The 20,627-nt window shown below is 44.7% G+C and overlaps 2 protein-coding genes and 1 long non-coding RNA gene across 24 annotated transcripts in view; 2 read left to right on the top strand and 1 right to left on the bottom strand.

Moving 5' to 3' along the window:
- Positions 1 to 9,576, bottom strand: part of CASP7 (caspase 7) — a 40,465-nt gene extending 30,889 nt beyond the window's left edge. Inside the window, exons 1-3 of one of the 6 annotated variants that reach the window (XM_035269139.3) lie at positions 8,390 to 9,576; positions 7,972 to 8,121; positions 1,316 to 1,431 (exon numbers count right to left, since the gene is read on the bottom strand). In XM_035269139.3, coding sequence (XP_035125030.1) covers positions 1,316 to 1,431 — 116 coding nt within the window. In that variant the 5' untranslated portion in view covers positions 7,972 to 8,121; positions 8,390 to 9,576. The remainder of the gene's footprint in view (positions 1 to 1,315; positions 1,432 to 7,971; positions 8,122 to 8,389) is intronic. The other 5 variants (XM_035269140.3, XM_035269138.3, XM_035269142.3 and 2 more) reach the window with 5 other exon arrangements.
- A 721-nt stretch (positions 9,577 to 10,297) lies between these two features.
- On the top strand, positions 10,298 to 14,640 carry LOC103796819 (uncharacterized). Of its 2 annotated transcripts, XR_004732168.3 has the most exons (3): positions 10,298 to 10,432; positions 10,815 to 10,858; positions 14,234 to 14,368. It is a non-coding gene; the product is annotated as an uncharacterized LOC103796819 (long non-coding RNA). The 2 variants fall into 2 exon arrangements; XR_008475662.2 differs by lacking the exon at positions 10,298 to 10,432 and having other exon boundaries at positions 10,815 to 10,992; positions 14,234 to 14,640.
- A 5,685-nt stretch (positions 14,641 to 20,325) lies between these two features.
- Positions 20,326 to 20,627, top strand: part of NRAP (nebulin related anchoring protein) — a 74,844-nt gene continuing 74,542 nt past the window's right edge. For all 16 annotated transcript variants that reach the window (XM_078346541.1, XM_078346540.1, XM_009010295.5 and 13 more), the window contains exon 1: positions 20,326 to 20,556. In XM_078346541.1, the coding sequence (XP_078202667.1) occupies positions 20,485 to 20,556 (72 nt within the window). In that variant the 5' untranslated portion in view covers positions 20,326 to 20,484. The remainder of the gene's footprint in view (positions 20,557 to 20,627) is intronic.

The raw sequence follows: 20,627 nt of genomic DNA, 5'->3' as shown, positions 1-20,627 counted from the left end.
CTCCCGAGCCTCAGCCTTTATCCCCGTGGCTATCTCTCCCAGTAGGACTTGGCTTAGGGAATGCAAAGAAGTGCGATGCATCTGACTCACACTGCCTCTTTTCTCTTAGGAAGCTCTACTCACTGCCCATCCAAGATCAAGGTTAAGGGAGGGTTTGGGGTTCCTCCATATCCTTTTAGCTCTATTTTCATTTTTTATTTTAAAAAAAAAAACAAAACTTGTTTTTCAAGACAGAGTCTCAGTCTCCCAGGCTGGAATGCAGTGGTACAGTCATGGCCTACTGCAGCCTCGATCTCCTGGACTCGAGGACTTGATCCTCCTGCCTCAGCTTTTCTAGTGGCTGGACTACTGGCATGTGCCACCACACCCTGCTAATTTTCTTATCTTTTTTTTGTAGAGATGGGGCTCTCATTATGTTGTCCAGTCTGGTCTTAAACTCCTGGGCTCAAGCAATCCTCCCTCCTTGGCTTCCCACAGTGCTGGGATTACAGGAGTAAGCCACTGTACCAGGCTAGTCCTACTCTTAAATGGAAAGCACACAGCAGAACCTTTAAGTGAGTGGTGCTGCCATTGTTTAGTTTCTCATCTTAGCTTTACCATTTACTAACTATCAGCAAAAAGGCAAGCTATTAAACCTCATAGTGCCTCAGTTTCCCTACCTGGTGATAACAATAAACCCAACTGCGCAATTGTTTCCCTATCTGGTGATAACATAAAACCAACTGTGCAATTACGTAGACTGAATGCAATGATACCAAGCATGCATACAAGAGTTTAATCAATGAAGCTATTATATTATTAAATGCAAAATTTAGAATTTTAAAAGTGAACTCAAGAAAGGAAAAGGTGGGAATTAAAATAGGATGCAAGCCCCCTTCCACCAATGGAGTGCCTCAGGAGGCACAGGGTGGGAGTGAGTCACCCTAAAACCTCCTGCCCCTCGGCCCCTGGATTCTGTGTTTTTTGTCAAACCTGGTCCCACTGGCAGCAGCAGCCCAGGCTCTGTTCTGAAGGTGCCTGCAAATCACCTCTAATGAGAAAAGCCCCTTATTCCTGGGAACTGCTACCAGACACTCAGCTGCTGAGCAGGAGCCTCCCAATGCCTGGTTTTGCCCATTGCTGGGCTTGGCCCACAGAGAAGAGGATGTACATGAGGACCCCAGTGTTGCTGCATACAGCTAGCAAGAACCTGTGCAAACCTCTCGTGCTCAGCAAGAACCTCCTTCCCTGAATGTCCTTCTCCCCATGGGTGGGTGGAGATGGCAGAGGCATGGCAGGATGATGCGGTCCTGAGTGTCTGATTAACGAAACTTACCTGAAGAGGGTTGGTAAAAATGAGGACCGGTCTGGCTTAGCATCCACTGAATCTGAATCTTCACTTGCTGAATCCACAACTTCCTGCTCTTCAACACAGCCCTGATCGTCTGCCATCTGGAAAGAGAAAAAATAAGCCACAAGGTCAGTGGCATCACTGGCTTTGTGATATTTTTAAATGACACTCATTAGGTGACATGGTTTTAGATTATGCCTAGGGGTGAGCCGTTTTGCATATTTAAGCTTCAGGGTTATTGCCCCATTAATGCATTCAAGTAAGTGAATATGCTTACATCCCAGAGACTACATATGTGGCAGCAAAGAAAACAAAGTCTTTGACCTCAGGGAGCTTCTAATCCAACATCCACAATTTTGTTGTATGTTCACTGCATACAAGAAACAGTGGAAGATTTGCCAAGGTTTACAACAATGAAAAATTCCCCCTAAATTCCTAGCAGGTCACTGAGTGCTCATACACAGTTCAAAAACAGCGACAACCTGGAGTATTAGGCTCTTTCTATGTCAGATGATTTTACATAGTTCTATACAAAATAGATTTCCATCAAATTACATTCCTGCGAGAATCTTCAAGAGATCCCCATTAACTACAAGTTCAATCCATCTCCTTGGATTTTAAGGCATAAACCTCCTTCCCTGAATGTCCCCCTCCCCATGGATGTGTGAAGATGGCAGAGGCATGGCAGGCTGATGTGGTCCAGAGTCCCTGATTAGTCTGGGAGTCAGCATACCATGGCCCAACACTTGTTTCTGTAAGAAGTGTTTTACTGGAAAACAGCCATGTCCATTCATTTATGTATTGCCTCTAGCTATTCCTGTCTACAAGCAGAGTTGAGTGATTATGGCCACAAAGCCAAAAATATTTACTACCTGGCCCTTTCCCACCCCGCACTCTGTCTTCATTTCCCACATAGCCTTTGTATGTGGCTTGTTTATCTGTACTCTGCTATTTGGCTCCCATACGACAATGTAAGTTCATCATAGCAGAGGTAGCTGGAACACAGACTTTTTACTAAAATATTTAATTAAATGGAAGCCTGGATGAAACACACACCCTAAGGGAAAAGAATTAGCTAAAGGTGATGCAGCTGGCCCAAGGCAGAGCCAGTATTGGAATCATTTTTTTTTTCTTTGAGATGGAGTTTCACTCTTGTTACCCAGGTTGGAGTGCAATGGTATGATCTCAGCTCACTGAAACCTCTGCCTCCCAGGTTCAACTGATTCTCCTGCCTCAGCCTCCCGAGCAGCTGGGATTACAGGTGCCCACCACCATGTCTGGTTAATTTTTTTTATATTTTTAGTAGAGACGGGGCCTGGCTGTTGGCCAGGCAGAGGTGGGCAGATCACGAGGTCAAGAGAGCAAGACCATCCTGGCCAACATGGTGAAACCCTGTCTCTACTAAAAATACAAAAATTATCTGGGTGTGGCAGCACATGACTGTTGTCCCAGCTACTTGAGAGGCTGAGACAGGAGAATCGCTTGAACCCTGGAGGTGGAGGCTACAGTGAGCTGAAATCGTGCCACTGCACTCCAGCCTGGCAACAGAGCGAGACTTTGTCTAAACAAATAAACAAAAAAGAAGGAAGATGGAGACATTACAATAATGTCTTTTGTAGTAACTTGGATGGAGCTGGAGGCCATTCTAAGTGAAGTATGTCAGGAATGGAAACCAAATATCATGTTTTCACTTACAAGTGGAAGCTAAGTTACGAGTACGCAAAGGCATACAGATTGGTATAACAGATATTGGAAACTCAGAAGGGAGGAGGGTGGGAGGAGGATGTGGGATTTAAAAAACTACATATTGGATGCAATGCACACTACTTGGGTTACAGCTGTACTAAAATTTCAGACTTCACCGCTTCACAATTAATCCATGTAACCAAAATCGACTTGTACTCCAAAAGTTATTGATATATATGTGCACATGTATATCTATACATATACATATGTACATCCACATACATGCACACCCACACACACACACACACATGGAAAAGCAACTTATTACATGCAAAGAAATATCCGTAAGATCACCTGCAGATTTCTCACCAGAAACCTTGCAGGCCTGAAAAGAGTGGGATCATATAATCAAAGTGCTAAAAGAAAGAAACTGCCAACCACAAATATATCCAGCAAACCCGTCCTTCAGAAATGAAGATAAATACTTTTCTGAGACACACAAAAAAATGAAAGTGTTCATCACTAGATCTGCCTTACAAGAAATGCTAAAAGGAATACTTCAGGTTGAAATGAAAGGACACTCTTTAGCTACATGAAATATGAATGTATAAAACTCACTGGCAAAGGTAAGTGTATAGTCAAATCCAGAATATGCAAATAGTTTATAGGTAGTCTTCGACTTACAATGGTTTGACTTAAGATCTTTTGTCTTTCCAATGCCTCAAACGCAAAACACATCATGTAGAAACCATACTTCAAGTAACCATACACACATTGTGTTTTTACTTGTAGTATAGTATTGATATATTAAATGAGGTATTCAATATCTTGTTATAAAATAAGCTTTGTATTAGATGCTCATGCCTAGCTGTAGACTAATGTGTTATGAGCATGTTTATGATAGGCTAGGCTAAGCTCTGAAATTCAATAGATTAGTTGCATTAAATGCATTTTTGGCTCACACTGGGTTTATAGAGATATAACTCCATCATAGGTGGAGGAGCATCTATATTACTTGTACATAAATCACTGAACTCTACTAAAGTTAAAAGACAAAAGTATTTAAAACAACTATAGTTTTAATAACTATAGCTATAATAATTGCTAGTGGATACACAATATAAAGAAATGTAAACTGATACCAATAACATAAAACATGGAGGGAGAGAGTAAAACTGTAGAGTTTTTGAATGCGAGTGAAGTTGAGTTGTTGCCATGATCTGAATGTGTCCTCCCCCACCAATTTTATACATTTAAATCTATTCACCAATGTCATAGTATTAGGACATGGGGCATTTGGGGTGTGATTAGGTGACAAGAGTAAAGCCCCCATAAATGAAATTAGTACCTTTTTAAAAAGAGAGCTGCCTTGCCCTATCTACCATGTGATAAGATATTGTAAATGAATAAGGAAATGAAACTTTGCTATACACCAACACACATGGACCAACAGAAATGAATAGAGAGCCTGGAAATAAACCCACACATTACAGTCAACTAATTTTTGACAAGAGGGCCAAAAATATACAGTATAGAAAGGACAGTCTCTTCAATAAATGGTGTTGGGAAAACTGGATATCCATATGCAAAACAATAAAACTAGACTCTTATACCATATAAAAAAAAATCAACTCAAAATGGATTAAAGACTTAGACATAAGACCTGAAACCTTAAAACTCCTAGAAGAAAGCATAGGGAGAAAGCTCCTTGACATTGGTCTTGGCAATGAGTTTTTACATGTCACATTAATCCACAGGCAACAAAGGCAAAAATAAACAAATGGGATTACAACAAACTAAAAAGCTCTGCACAGCGGGAAAACAATAAAAAAAATGAAAAAGCAACCTGTGGAATGGGAGAAAGTATTTACAAATCATGTATCTGAAAAGGGGTTAATATCCAAAATACACAAGGAACTCACACAATAGAATAGCAAAAACAAATAACTCAATTTAAAAATGAGCAAAGAACCTGAATAGACATTTCTCTAAAGACATACAAATGGGCAACAAATATATGAAAAGGTGCATCAGGGAAATGCAAAGCAAAACCACAGTAAGATATCATCTCACAACTGTTAGGATAGCTATTTTACATGTACATCTGTGTGTATGTGTAAACACTTACACATACGCATATATAATGTGTGTGTGTCTGTAAAGGTAAGTGTTTGCAAGGATGTGAAGACAAGGGAACTCTTGTATACGGCTGGTGGAATATAAATTGGTACAGCTATTATGGAAAACAGTCTAGAAGTTCCTAAAAAACTAAAACTAGAAATCCCATATGATCCAGTAATCTCACTTCTGGCTATACATCCAGGGAAACTGAAATCAGGATCTCAAAAAGATACCTGCACTCCCACATTCACCATAGCATTATGGAAACAATCTAAATGTCCATCAATGAATGAACGGATAAAGACTATGTGGTATACACATACAATGGAATACTATTCTGCCATAAAAAAGAAGGAGCTCCTGCCATCTGAGACAAGGTGGATGAACCTGGAGAGCATTATGCTAATTGAGATAAGCCAGACACAGAAAGACAATTACTGTAAGATCTCACATCTATGTGGAATCTCACAGAGTCAAACTCATACAAGTGGAGAATGGAATGGTGGTTGCCAGAGGTCTGGGTGGGGGCAGGGAGGAGGAAATGGGGAAGTAATAGTCAAAGGGTACAAAGTTTCAGTTGTGCAAGATGATTAAATTCTAGAGATCTACTATAAAGCATAGTGCCTATAGCTCACAACACTGTATGGTATATTTTCAATTTGCTAACAGGGTAGATCTTATGGTGAATGTTCTTACCACACAAAAAAACAGTAGTACTAAAGGATGTGAGAGAAAACTTTAGGAGGTGGTGGCTTTGTTGACGGTGATTTCATGGGTATATCTATGCTTATCCCCAAACTTGGTATGTGTGCATGCATTAAATATGCCTAGCTTTTTATATTTCAACTATACCTTAATAAAGGGATTTTGAGAAAGGCGAAGACCGTAAGCAAAATGGCTCCTAAGAAAGCCAAGACTTTGTTTTGATATTATTGGAACTGCTGAGACTTTTGGAGACTCTTCTTCATTTATTCAATGGATATTTACTAGAAGTTAGGAATTAGGGATGTATTTGTCAGAAAATTGATCTTGTCCTGCCATGTTGAGAAACAGACATGAAAAAAAAAGAATAGGTTCAACTGCAACTGTGGTGTGTGCCTTGAGGGTGAACAATCTGTAGTTGCATCAGGGAAACTCAAGAGCCTCACAGAAATTAGGGAAAGTTCTCAGGGGTGAAAACGTCTGACCTGAGAGCTGAAAAGGGGGAAGCAGAGAGGGCAGGCGGGAACAATTCAGGCAGGGAGAACTGTGCACTCATGAAACATCTTAAATGTTCCATCAAAGGATGGGTATAGCTTAAACTCTTCATTCTTCTCAGACACTAGGCAAGGGCTTTAGACTTAGCTACTGACATGTAAAATTCAGGCGATTTCTGTGGCTCAATAATGGGACACTTTCTAGAACTTTTCCTCCAAACATGAGGACATTAGGTCTTCTGTCTGAAACCTACAGCGTCCTTCTGGGTTGATGCTGAACACCGCCTACAGTGACAGAAGGCGACTCTTCTAATGATCCAAGTCAGGAGTGGTGGAACTTGACTCAAATCCCTAAAGCTAAACAGCCAGTTACTTTCTTATTCCTATGAGACTGGGATTGATTTTTAGAACCTCCAAAGGGCAATCAAAGCCCTGGGTGGTAACCAAGTGAGGGTGTCTGATCTCAGACACATCCTTTCAGTCAAACCAAGACCTGGTTTTGACCCCTAATGTCCTCTTTTCATCATCACAGTGCACCAAGAAAATCCAGACCTATCTCAGTTCTGCCAAGCTGCCCGGGGAGGGCACATCTGGCATTATTTTACTTATTACAGATAGACACTGTAAGAAGTATCTATCCCCTTCTTACAGTCCAGGCTGCAAAGAGCAGTCATTTGAGGAAGGCTGCTTATCCCACTGTTAAATATGTCTAACTTCTCTTTAAATGAATTAATACACGAGACACTCAAAGCAGTGACAATGCCAGGCACATAAGTAGTCTCGTTTAGTCATTGTAATTCTTATTCTTACCTTATCTTAATCTTTTTTTTTTTTTGATCATAGAACATGTCAGGTACATGGCAGGCACCAAATCCGTATTTCTTTATAAACCTAACTTAAATGTATTTTCAAATCCTTCAGCCCCTTGAATAAACTTCTGTCCAAAGAGAACCAAGGAGCCCTAGGAGGGTGGTTGAGAACGCAGAGATCTGGGGCTGAATCAGTTGTTCCACATATTAGCCATGGGACCTCAAAGTGTTCAAGTCTCTAAGCCTCAGTTTCCTCGTCTGTAAAATGGGAAAACAATGGTACCTATGTCACAGATGGTTGGGAGGATGAATGAAACATTGCATGTAAAATGCTAGGTATGGGGTGGCACATTCTAAATAGTCAAAAAATATTCCCATTATCACCATTGTCCACGAGACTAAGAAAATATGCAACTGTCAACCGTCACTGATGTTTCAAAACCACATCTATATTTTAAACAGATTTTGTGGGGACCTGAAAAAAATTCCTGCAGTGATTATTTCTAAATATGTTGAACAGGGGCCCAAATGTTGGGGAACTGGTACATAGCTAGGCAGGAAATCACTGCCCAGCTACTGTCTAAACTTTTTACTTTCATAAGGGAGAGAACGGACTGCAGCTGTTTTTCCTGAAAAGTAACAACATACAATTTGTGCCTCACTTCTTGCCCAATAAAGAGAATCTTCCTAAAGGGCACATAGAGAAGACCTGAAAATCTCCCCCTCTTTCTTCTAGCAGCTGGGAAGGGGAAAGGGAGGCTCTGCTGGACACTCAAGTGCTCCACTGTGTCACCCGAGGCTCATGGCACTGCTAGGCCAGGGCCTTTACCTTGGTATTCCAGAAACTTTAGTTTCTTCAGAGAGGTTAAGTAACCTCCCAAAGCCACACAGTTTCCAGGTGGCAGAAGGTGGACTGTGAATCTAGGCAATGGCGGTGCCGAGGGTGAAGGTCAGGCGAGACCCAGAAGGAGGAAATAGCCTGTAAGTTGAGACAACAAGAGCCACGTCAGCTAGCCCTAGTTCAGGAGTTCAAGAGTAAAGGGCAATCACCTACAGGGAATTTTACTGCTCCATAAACTACAAAGCTGTCGCCTGGAGCCTAACACTCCACCCGTCTAAATGTCCCCGGCCTTATTTCCACCTCCTCAAGGTCCCTCTAGGAGCCCTGCAGCAAGGATGCTCAGCTCCAGCGTACTCAGCCTCCACAGAGCCACTGCCGCGCACCGCGCACCGCGCACCATAATCACCTTCGTACGTCCCAGCAACAGGCAGCGAGGATCACCCTGGTACCCATTTAGCAGACAGAGGATCAAGGTCCCACCGCCGGCAGGCAGGGCGGGAACCGGAACCCAGACGAAAGAGCCCGCGCTGTTAGCCGCAGTGCCAGATCAGGAACTCTCCTCTCCCACATCTCGAATAGTGTGAGGTGTCCCCCGGCCCGCTCGTTAGGAGGGAAGGGCGGAAAGGGCCCTCTTCCCAAAGTTTGTTTCCGCGCACGCCGTCGGGGTCACTCTGTTCCACTCAACCAGGCTCCCTCAGATCACTCGGAGGACTGACGTGGAGGAGGAAGCCGACAGGAAGGAGGGAGGCAGGGCGCGCACGGCCAGCGGGCTGGAGAGGCGCCGGCTGAGGCGGGTGCTGCAGTTACCTTCCTCAGGGCGGTCGGGCGGCTGGGGCTGGCACAGTCTCTGTCGCTCCGCAGCGAGGGTCTGGGACCTCTTTAGTTAAAGCGAAAGTAAAGCCCGGGCGCCGCGAAGGAAGGAGCCGCCCAGGGTAGGGCCGGGTGGGGCTTGCGCCGCCCCTGGTTCGGGACAGTGCGCTCGGCAGGGGTGGCAGGGCCCAAAGCGACCCCTGCCGCCGCGCGCATAGCGGCGGGAGGGCGCCCTCTGCAGAACTGGCCGCGCGCTCTGCAAAGTTGGCCCCCAGCTCTACAAAGTTGAGCCCGAGCGCGGAAGAGAGCGCACAGCAGAGTTTTCAGTTTCCGGGAACAGCTCAGCCGCCGCGGGCCCTTCCGGGAAAACGCAAATCTGCCAACTGGCCGCGCTCCAAGTGCCCTAAACAGCGCAGACTTCGCGGCGGCGCTCAGGGATCCGGGGCGCTCTAGTGGTCACCTCCACTTCCCCGTCCCCCGTGTAGACCTCGACCTGGGCCTCCGCAGCAACCCGGGGACCCATTTCCCACAGCCAGAGACTCTTCGCTAGCGAGACCCGGATCCCAGCCGGAACTGCTCGCGTCCCCCGGGGGACTCCCCGCCTGCCTCGGCATGCGTACCCTCCAAGGTTGATCCGCCTCGGGCCCGCCGCGGCATCGGCTGGGGACTTCTCGCCTCCTAGACGTTGTTTTGCGGGGGCGCCTTCCTGCGCGGGTGGGCGGAGAACGCTAGCTCAGCTTTGAAGGAAGTACCTACCTGGCAGCCCAGCTGGCTGGTGGAGACGCTGCGCTTGGATTTTTCGGGAAATGTTTGTTGCGCGCCCCCATGTGACGGGGACTGGTTATGCTGCCCGGAGTGAGTCAAATACGGGAGAGCACGTACACGGATTTCAGTTCACCATAACCCCACAAAACACACACACACACACACACACACACACACACAGATTCCAGTTCACCCTGACCCCACAAAACACATACACACACACACGCGCGCGCGCGCGGATTCCAATTCACCCTGACCCCACAAAATATACACACACACACACACACACACAGAATCCAGTTCACTCCGACTCTACATCACACACACACAGACACACACACACAGAATCCAGTTCATTCCGACTCTACATCACACACACACAAACAGATCCAGTTCACTCTGACCCTACATCACACACACACACACACACACACACACGGATTCCAATTCACCCTGACCCCACAAAACATACACACACACACAGAATCCAGTTCACTCTGACCCTACATCACACACACACACAGAATCCAGTTCACTCTGACCCTACATCACACACACACACACAGAATCCAGTTCACTCCGACTCTACATCACACACACACACACACACACACACACACACGACTTTCTTCGTCCTGGCTCAAGGAAGCAGCTAATTAACTCAATCACACTGAGGTGTAAAATACCTGAGAAGAAATGGTAGTGTTAGTCATATCAGAGACACAGTATTTACTTTTAGGAACCATCAAATCCTTGAGTGAATGGAGTACGAGCTTAGCGGTCTGACATCAGGCAAGAACCCAGGCTTCTCTTTTTGTTTTCTTGCTTTCCTGTGGGCCAGAAACTTCAGTATTTGTCTCTCAAATCTGTCCAGGTGAGGACACTTTCTTCATTTGGCCCCTGGCAAGTGTAAGGGAATAATCATAATTGATTAACTTATGGGAAAATCCTGAATGCCTGAATATTTTAACTGGCAGTGACACAATTTCTAATGTGGCTGCCCTAGTCTTTTTTTAATACCCATGTTCCTGAAATGTTGTAAGTAAGCTAAACCATTTAGACACTAAGATAATTTGCTTTGTAAAGAAATTCGATTGTGAGTCATCTGAGAAACAAAGAATACTATTAGTAAAGCAAATAAGTTACTCTCTGATTTAATTTGTAAACCTAGGATCTTGCAGGTTATTCCTAGAATGTAGTGAATCAGTGGTACAGCTAAAAGAGTCGTTTACAACGAATCTCTGTTCATTTTCTAGATAAAGAATCTGAGGCTCAGCGAAGTTGCCACATCACAGACTTGGTAATGGCAGAAGTGGAATCAAGTTGCCTTAAAAAATAATTTTTCATTCACAAGAACATTCTATCATAAATTATATCATGCAAATGTCACAATGTGTTGGCATGCAGGAATTCACATCTGGCTCAAATGAAGAGGTGGTTTGAAAGGAAACTTTTTTTCTATTTATATTAATTATTATATTTTAAGTTCTGAGATACATGTGCAGAATGTGCAGGTTTGTTACATAGGTATACACGTGCCGTGGTGGTTTTGCTGCACCAATCAACCCATCATCTACATTAGGTATTTCTCCTCATCTATCCCTCCCCTAACCTCCCAAGCCCCCTGACAGGCCCCTGTGTGTGATGTTCCCCTCCCTGTGTTCTCATTGTTCAGTTCCCACTTATGAGTGAGAACATGCAGTGTTTTGATTTCTGTTCCTGTGTTAGTTTACTGAGTATCATGGTTTCCAGCTTCATCCATGTCCCTAGAAAGGAAACTTTTTTAGTTCCTTATTGTGGCCTGGCACGAGAAATTCCAAAGTTATTGCTCTAAGGCTGAATTATCACAGTATCAACAAGGAAATATGAAAGGGAAGAAATCATTGTGAACTTTTCCCTCTGTAATAATTCTACTAACACTTCGTATTCAACTGACGTTTTCTTTTAAATGTACATCCTCTGTCTCTCCAGCCTTGGGCCATGTAATTGTTTTATGTTTCCTTTCGATAGTCACATGATTATAGCATGGGCATTCCCCCTCATTCCAGAAAAGTCCTCCAGCCTCCCCTATTTGGATGGTTTCCAAAGGGGAAAAGGTGCTCTTGGCCAGTCCCTCTGAATCTTCACTCTGGTCCTCCCCTCTGTTTGCTGGTGAATTCCCCATTTGCACCCTCCTGGGCATAGCACCCCTGAGGGGTGCCACCAGTAATTGCTTCTGCAGTTATCCACAGGACAGCTCAGGCGAGGCTATGACTTTATACAGGACTCCATGAAGGACATTGCAAGATTAACAGAAATGCCATTCTCAACACCCACAGGTCAAACCCAAACCCTGGCCCTTGATGAGTCCTCAGCAGGTTTTTGCCAGGTGGAGAGAGTAGGAAGCTCAGGGTCCAAAAGGAATTTCTTTCTTACCTGGAAGAAGGAATTCATGTTGTACCTGCTATTGATTGATTGCCTCACAACTTCAAATTTATCCTTTTTGTCTGCTCTGTGAAAATTGAACTAGGCCCTTTAAGTAGTTTTCCCTTGCCAGTGGCAAACTTGTGAGTGATGTTTTTGTGAGTGTGTGTGAGGGTAAGGGGTGCTGGAGATTCATCATAGGATGGAAAGAGTTTTGCTTCCTGATTCTGGTGTGTCTGGTGTGCTCCTGCAGAGGGCATGTCTTCTTGGCACCAGGTTCTTGGAGTGTAGCTGGTGGCCAGACCACCCAGCAGCCGCCAGCTTCCCCTGGCACCTGCTTCAGGTGGTTTTGTAGAAAGGGCCTCTGTTACCATTGGAGGATCTTGACTAAGAGTTGTCCGGGTTCTTGATGTTTTGAACAAAGAATTGGACAAAATGCATAAACAAAGGAATGAAAGAATGAAGCAACGAAAGCACAGATTTATTGAAATCAAAGTATACTCCAGAGATTGGGAACCGGCTGGAGCCAGTGGCTTGAGAGCACTGGTTGCAAAATTTTCTGGGGTTTAACCTCTAGAGGTTTCCCATTGGTTACTTGGTTACACCCTATGCACATGAAGACTTAGCCTGAGACCAGTCTGATTGCTTGCAAGAGGTGACCAATCAGAGGCTGAAGTGAAGTTACAAAGTTTCACCCTATGCAGATGAAGACCTGGCTGGTGACCAGTTTGATTGGTTGAAGCGAAGCCTTCCGGTCTCCAGAACCTATTCTCCTGCCTCGCCTTCACTGAGATGCCTCATGAACTGCTCTCTCTCTGGCACCTAGAGGGTGGATTTCCAGAAAATTCTAAAGGACAAATTTCTAGCAAGTTAAATGGGCATGGCACCTTGGTGACTTCTCTGCCATCTGGGGAGAGCCTGAGCCATGCTGTCTTCAACAGGGGTTGGCTCTGCCCCTTGGGAGTGAGGGGGAGATGAGGGCATACTCTGTGAGTCTCTATCTCAGCTTTAGGAGTAGTGGCTAGTTGTGCTATGTTCTTAGGGTTGAATTGTGTCTCCCTAAATGCATCTGTTGAAGTCGTAATCCCCAGTACCTTAGAATATGACTATATCTGGTAATTAGGATGGGCCCTAATCTGAATGACTGGTGTTCTTAGAAGAGGAGGTCAGGACACAGATACAGAGGGAAGACTGCGTGAGGACATAGGGAGAAGGTGGCCATCTACAAGCAGAGAGAGGCCTCTGAAGAAATCAGCCCTGCGGATACCATGATTCTTGGATTTCTAGCCCCTGGAACTGTGAGAAAACACATTGTTGTTTAAGCCACCAAGCCTGTGGCACTTGGTTATGGCAGCCCTAGCAAAGTAGCACATATGTCATTTGCAAGGATATCTGCTACTGCTATAGTTTTCAGAGTTCTCTTTACTTCCTACTAGCCAATGTCTTGATATTCCAGTTCACTGTTACAGTTTATAATTTGTTAATACAGTTGATCCTCCATATCCCCAGGTTCCGCATCTGAGGGTTTAATCAACTGCAGATCAAATATACTTGAAAAAAGAAGCAAAAAAAATTACAATAATACACATGATATAAATTTAAAAACAGTGCAATAGCTACTTATATAGCATTTACATTGCATTAGGTACTTTAAGTAGAGATGATTTAATGCATATGGGAGATTATACATAGGTTATATACAAATACTATGCCGCTTTTATAGGAAAGAACTCGAGCATGCATGGATTTTGGTATCCTCAGGGGCCAACCCCCCGAGGGATACTGAGGGATGACTGTGTTATTTCAGCTTACTGTGTGGTTTCTCTCTCCTGAGTGGGCCCAGATGGATACACCTGTGTATCCCCAGTCCAAGCACTGCTGTGGGGTCCAGCCCTATGGGGTCCCCCGAGTCCCTTTCTGCAGGTGTGGAGATGAGAAATTGTAGAAATAAAAGACACAAGACACAGAGATAAGGAAAAGAAAGTTTGGGGCCAGGGGTCCACTGCTATCCAAAGCATGGAGACCAGGCCCCGAGAGCCTGGACACTCTGACTTTTATTGAGTACAAAGTGGGGGGAAGGGCACGTAGGATGAGGTAATGGTGGTCAGTGATGATAGGGCCACGTAAATCACGTGTCTTGGAGACAGGGCCCAAGACTTTGAAGAAGCCGAGGTGAGGAGGAAACCTAAGATGTCAACACTTTTCTCATATTTGTCAAGAAATAACAAGGTCACTAAGATTTATGTTACGATTACTAATTCTTGTCTTCTAGGAAAAAGAGGAACCAGGTGCAGAAGCAGAACTTGAAAGTAGCCATGGAACGTGACCGCTGAAGCGCAGCACCGCATAGAGACAATTAAGTCCCCGGATGTCTGTGGGCCTCCCTGACAGCTGTCAGGCCTACCACAAGAGCTTGGGAGAGCGGAGTTTTCTCCTCACTCACCCGAGGAAGGAGACATCTCCATCATCTTGGACGTCTCTTTCCCTAGCTGGCTAAACAGCAGGTGCTTTCACAGCACTGACACTGCTGCACAGCCAAGGCGTCCTCCAGCAGCCCTCATGCCGGAGTGACAGAGGACTTAGAGCATCTTGCCTTAGGGTCACCTCTTTTCCAATGCCACTTCAGTCCCATACTTCTTGACCTGAGACTTATTAGTAAGATTAAAGATTATATAATTATACGTGTGTATATATTTATGATTACATATGAATAGCTATGTGATTATTTATGATTATATATAGGAATAACTGTGTGACTATATCTCTAATTCTTTTCTAATTCTATGTTTATATGAGAACACACTGAGGCTTCAGACTCCTGCCTCAGCTCTTGTGGGGTTTCCTCCCACACACCACCTTGTTTCTGATTCTGTGAACTTCAGCATTATGACTTATCATAACTCTCCATTTTCTGATGCAGAGAGAAACTTCCACCCCATCCACAGGGTGTGTCCTTGTCTCCTGGCCAAGGAAAAGGTAACCCCAGCAGTTGGATATTATTATTCACACTTGAATAAGATTCTACTGCAATCAAAGCCCAGGCCATATAGGGCTGAACTGATTGGTAATCCTTTCCTCTGCCTTCCTCTCCACTCCCTCTCCCCAAGAGAACATCAGACATGGTTACTCCTGATGTCCTGTGAGCAGTCCCTTGGGCCAGGAGTTGCAAACTACCACCTGCAGGCCACTTATGGTCCGGGTTTGTACAGCACACAAGCTGAGAATGGTTCTTACCTTTTTAAAGGGTCATAAAAAATGAAAAGAATAAGAAAAGGTGCAACAGAGATTGACTGTATGTGGCATGCAAAGCCTAAAATATTTACAGTCTGACATTTTACAGAAAAATTTGTGGACCTCTATCTCACACCAAATGACACAATCCCATCTTCAAAGCAATCACTATGATGGTTAATATTAGGTGTCAGTTTGATTGAACTGATAGATGCCTAGATGGCTGATAAAGCTTTGTTCTTGAATGTGTCTGTGAGGGTTTTGCCAGAGGAGATTGACATTTGAGCTGATGGTCTGGGAGAGGAAGACCCACCCTTAATGTGGATGGGCACCATCCACTGGGCTGCCAGCTTGGCTAGAACAAAGCAGGTGGAAGAAAGGGGATACGCTTGTCTGCTGAGTCTTCTCCCTCTTTCTCTCTTTCCATGCTTTTCAGGACACTAGTCTGCTTCTCCTGTCCTTGGACATCGGACTCCAGGTTCTTCAGCCTTTGGACTCTGGGACTTGCACCAGCGACCTCCCAGGGGCTCAGAATGAGAGCTGCGCTGTTGGCTTCCCTAGGTTGGGGCCTTTTAGACTTGGACTGAACCAAACTACTGGCTTTTCCCTTTTCCCAGCTTGCAGCCTATCATGTGACTTTGCCTCGTAATTGTGTGAACCAATTCTCCCTAATAATCTCACATATATATATGTGTGAGATTATTATATATGAGATTGTTATGTATATTATATAGAGATTATTACATATATCAGATTATTATGTATATCTCTCTCACATATATATGAGATTATTATATATATAAATATACACATATATGTATATATCCCCTATTGGTTCTATACCTCTGAAGAACGCTGACTAATATATAACTTTAAACCAAAGAGTGGCTTCAAGCCAGATTTAGGTTTGAGGAGATGTAGATTTTCTCTAATTTTCCTGGACACAGTACAGTTTCTATAAACCAACAGATCACTTGCTCGACCTCTCAGAGTGAAGCTTGGGCATTAGGTAACCTCACCAAAGTTAAGGCTTCCCTCAGGTGATAAGAGCTCCTTGCCTGATGAAGGTCATCATCATCTAGTGCTCAGGTCTTAATGACTGCACAGAAGAACTTCACTCTGAAGTTACTGAGCCCCATCAGCCAGGACCTGTGGAACTTTGTCCTCAAAGAATACCCCCAATAACTTCTCTTAAGGCACTTGGAAGCCCCGAGCGATGGGGGTGAGGGTGGTGGGCAAGGGTAGGTGTTACCTGGGAAAGCATGAGAACTTGAAAGGAGGCCCTGCTTCCTGAATTCTCCACCCCAACTGTGTTGACACAGGATTGTACAGTGCAGAGGAGTGGATGGGTGGAACAGAGTTGGCTCCATCAGCCAGGAAGAGCAGGACAGTAGGAGTTCATGATGCAGCTCCTATCTGCCACTGCCAGTTTCCTTACGTGACCCACTGGGGGGTACCTGCTATCACATCCACTCTGCTCACCAGTGTTAGCCCCATGTATGACACCAGTTCCCCCTTACACTCTCGCAGTGGTGCCCCTCCACTTCCCTGCCTCTGGGCTTTCTCCAAGCTGCCTAAGTCTATTCAGCTTATGCAGAGAGGTCTCCCCTAAAGGTATAGGGGAATTAATGACCCTGACAGTAGCCCTCAATCAATGGGGGATGAGAGTTGAGTGGCTGTGTCCCAGCCCACCATCCTTCAGTGGGACCGTTCTGAGGCACATTTTACACAGATCCTCAGAGTGTCCCCGAAAAACTGTGCTCCAGCTGCCTACCATGGTATAATATCTAGTGTAGAATATGCTCTTTATTGACTTTTCTCTTTTCCCTGGCTCATTTGCCTCAAACCCTCACTTCTGCCTCACGGGATCACCTCCCAAATAACCTCACTGCTCCCAAGTCCTTGCTGAGGTGGGAACCTAAATTAAAACAGAAATGAACCCCTAGCATGGGAGGAACACCTTCCATCTAATCTGAGCAATGGTGACAAAATGAAGGGTCAGCAGCTGTCCCTTGATTTCACATCTCTTATCATCTCTCTGTAGTTTTAAAACCAATTCATATGCAGCCCTGGAGGGCCCTGAAAATGATACAGTGTTAGGAAGGATTACCTCATATCCTGGATGATCTTGACCAGCTAGAGCACGATGGCCACCAAAAAGATCTTGACCGGCTAGAGCACGATGGCCACCATTGACAGGATGAAACTGAAAAGAGGTAAATAAGGAGTACTACATTAAACTTTCAAAAGGAAACCACTGGCCCACGTGCTGAACTTAAAAGTCATTAATGTGAAACAAAAAGCTCCCTATGAGTCAAGACTTAAAAAAAGCCAGAGCAGCGTGGGGTGGTGTGGGCAGAAGCTCCCAGACCAAGGCTACACAAGGCTTTGCAAGATCTGGCTCCAGCTCACCACCACCAAGCCCAGTCCAGGACTCTGCTGAGAGCGCAGTGCATCAGGCACCTTTCGGGGCTACTTTAGATCCACTCAGCCTCACCTCCCATAGAGCCTTTGCCTACTTGTGCCAGACCAACCTCAGCAGTGATCACTATCTCTGTGTGGGCTCTGACCATCTTCACATGGGCACAACCAACAGTGTCTTTGGCCTTCTGCTGCCCTTGGTGTTTTCCTGTTGACATCGAGGTGTGAGACGCCACAGGACTCCCTGGGTACATACACAGCATGGAAATTAACAGCCAATGGGGCAAAACCTTTCACCAATGGGAGGCAGGGCCCTTTCTTCCTCTGGCAGATGTTCCTGGGTAGTGGTTGTTTATATGGCCTCTTGGAAGACAATCAAGCCATTCCATGGACTTTAATACCAGGTGATGACCCCCTTGGAGAACAACATTTACACTGACTGTTCCCTGCCCTGCATTTCCTGCCTTCTAACTCCTGCTCCCTGGATTATATTTCTGAATAAAGTCGTTGCGTATAAGCCTTTGACACAGGTTCTGTTTTCTGGAGATCCCAGGCTAAGACTGATGTTGTCTGAAGCAACTCCTAAGGCCAAAGGAAACTGGCGTGTTCACTGGTTTAGGCTTGGATGGCCTGCTGTAATCACTGCGTCAAGTGGGAGGGGCTTAGGCCAAGGAGCGGGCGGGGATACAGGTAACGGGAGAAGGGTGGTGTGGACCAACCAAGGCTCTACTACGCAGTGAAGGCTGTGTTTGTCTTGCTGCAGAAAGACTTCTAGTTCCTTAAACTGTCCCATTTCTAATTCTATGGGGTTGTTTCTCCTGGCAATGTCTGATGTCTAATAAAGCAGAAGTGATGGTACAAGTCCAGTTTAGCACTTTCATTTTGTAATTCTGGTTTTCACAAATATGACCAAGCCATTGTAACAGCTACAGATTGCAATCACAAGTTTAGACAGAGAAAAAATGTTGCAAGCTTCTTTAAAAGAAATCCCCTCTGATTCCTCAGCCCTCTGGATTGGAGTGCAGTTTATTCTCAGTGATTATTGGAGCTTGACCTACCCCCAGGTCACGGCTGAGAAGTCTGGTTTAGAGCAAAACATCCAGGGAACCATGCAAATCTTTGTGCTGTGCCTGTTGCTGTACTCATTTGGTCAGGCTGGTGACAGCCCTCCTGCCTGATCACATTTCAGTGTGGAAGTCTTTGCTGAGCCTGGGGTTCCTGCTTTGAGTCTCCTCCCTGTGCTGAGAAAGCAGTCTTGTGCCCCATATGGGAAAACCTCAGATTCCGCCTTCCCTTAGACTCATGTGGACTTGAATGCTAGTCTTCTTCATTGGCTTTAGAGCTCCTTCCTACCCCCTGGCTATCCTGAAACAACCCCAAAATACTACTGATCTCCCTCCACTCTACCCGGGGACACCAACCTAACCTCAGAGCATTTAGAGCTAAGGTCACAAATTGGTAACCTGCTGGCCAAATACTGCCCACGCCTCTGTTGTATTGTTTTATATACAAAAAGGGGAACTTCATGTGTCAATGCAGACTTCTGGTGTGCTCAAAATATTTGGAAAATATTCTGGAAAAATCTGAATATTTGGCAATGTGGGATGTTATTTCATGATGACAGCTGGCTGGGATGAAGGAGCAGTGCCTGCTTCAGCTGGGATGAATGCTCACCTGTATGGAAAAGTTCCTGCTATTACCTATGACTTCACACCTGGCCTCGATAGGCATTTTGGTGTGAGTATTAAATTTATTTTATTAATCCAATAAATCCTTATTGGGCAGCTTTTATTACCAAGCCTTGTCCTAGTCATGGGGGATATAGAGGTGGCAAAAAGGATCAAGGATTCTGTTTAGATAGAACTCATATTTTGATGGAAGACACACAATTTTTAAAAATTGAAACATTAACATTTAATATATCCAGTCTTGATTACAGCTATAAAGACCATCAAGCAGGCTAAGAGTAATGGAAGGTAATGAGATAGGAGTGGGGACAGGTGAGGTGCCATTTTGTATCAGGTATCTGTAAGGTGATAAGGTGACATTGCGGCAGAGAATGAAGTCAGTGAGGGTCTTCCCAAAGCCAGGAAGAGAGATTCTGTCTTCATGCCACCCTTCTTAAGGCCTGTAAGGCAAGGGAACAAGCACAAAGGCCTTCTTGGAACATTCCAGAATAAAATATAGAGGCCAAAACACCAAGAGTTCTCATTTATTTTTAGTTTTGCATTCTGGTAGAAGCTAAACACAAACTAACACCTTATTATGTTTTTAGTTTCACTATTGTAAACACTTTGGGCAGGTAAAGTGAAAATTCCAGGGTGATATTTATCCATTTAAAAGAGTGAATCAATCCTATTTTATTTCCTATATTTTTGGGAGCTTGCCTTTCTGCTTTAGTCATAGGACGCATAGGGCAAGCTTTTCTAATCTGATTGTTGGATGACAGTATGGCATCTTCCTTTAGGTTCTTTTCTTGGGTCATGATCACAGCTAGTGCTAAACCACTCCACGCTGCCTGATCACACACCAGGATTTGGTCATCCACATAAACATGATGCTGTTGTGAGTTCACTTTTCTATTTAGAGAAGCATGTCAGCTAGAAATATTTCCACCTTATTTCTCAGACGCATGCGTGCTGAGTGAGTGGCCAAAATAGCCCCTTGAGTAAGTGGCAGCTTTAAAAACCATCCAACTGCTGACTTCAAACTAGAAGGTCAGCAAAGGAAAGTGGAAGTTAGATTCTGAACGATCGAGGTGCCCACAGGAATTTAATAGTCGTCGGATTTCGGAGACTTGAACTAGGCCGGGGGTTCTCCTTGCATTTCGTGCCTGTTGCCTATCGTCGTCGTCTCTCTGCAAGCTTCAACATGAATGTGCAGGCTTGCTCTAGGTGTGGGTATGGGGTTTATCCTGCTGAAAAGATCAGCTGTTTAGATCAGGTCAGTAGACGTTTCTTGGCTTTTGTGAATAATAACAAACATGGGAAATTGACTTTCTCACATATGGACTT

This window comes from Callithrix jacchus, chromosome 12 (assembly GCF_049354715.1).
Source record: "Callithrix jacchus isolate 240 chromosome 12, calJac240_pri, whole genome shotgun sequence".
NCBI lineage: Eukaryota > Metazoa > Chordata > Mammalia > Primates > Cebidae > Callithrix > Callithrix jacchus.
This window is presented reverse-complemented; position numbering and strand designations above follow the sequence as displayed.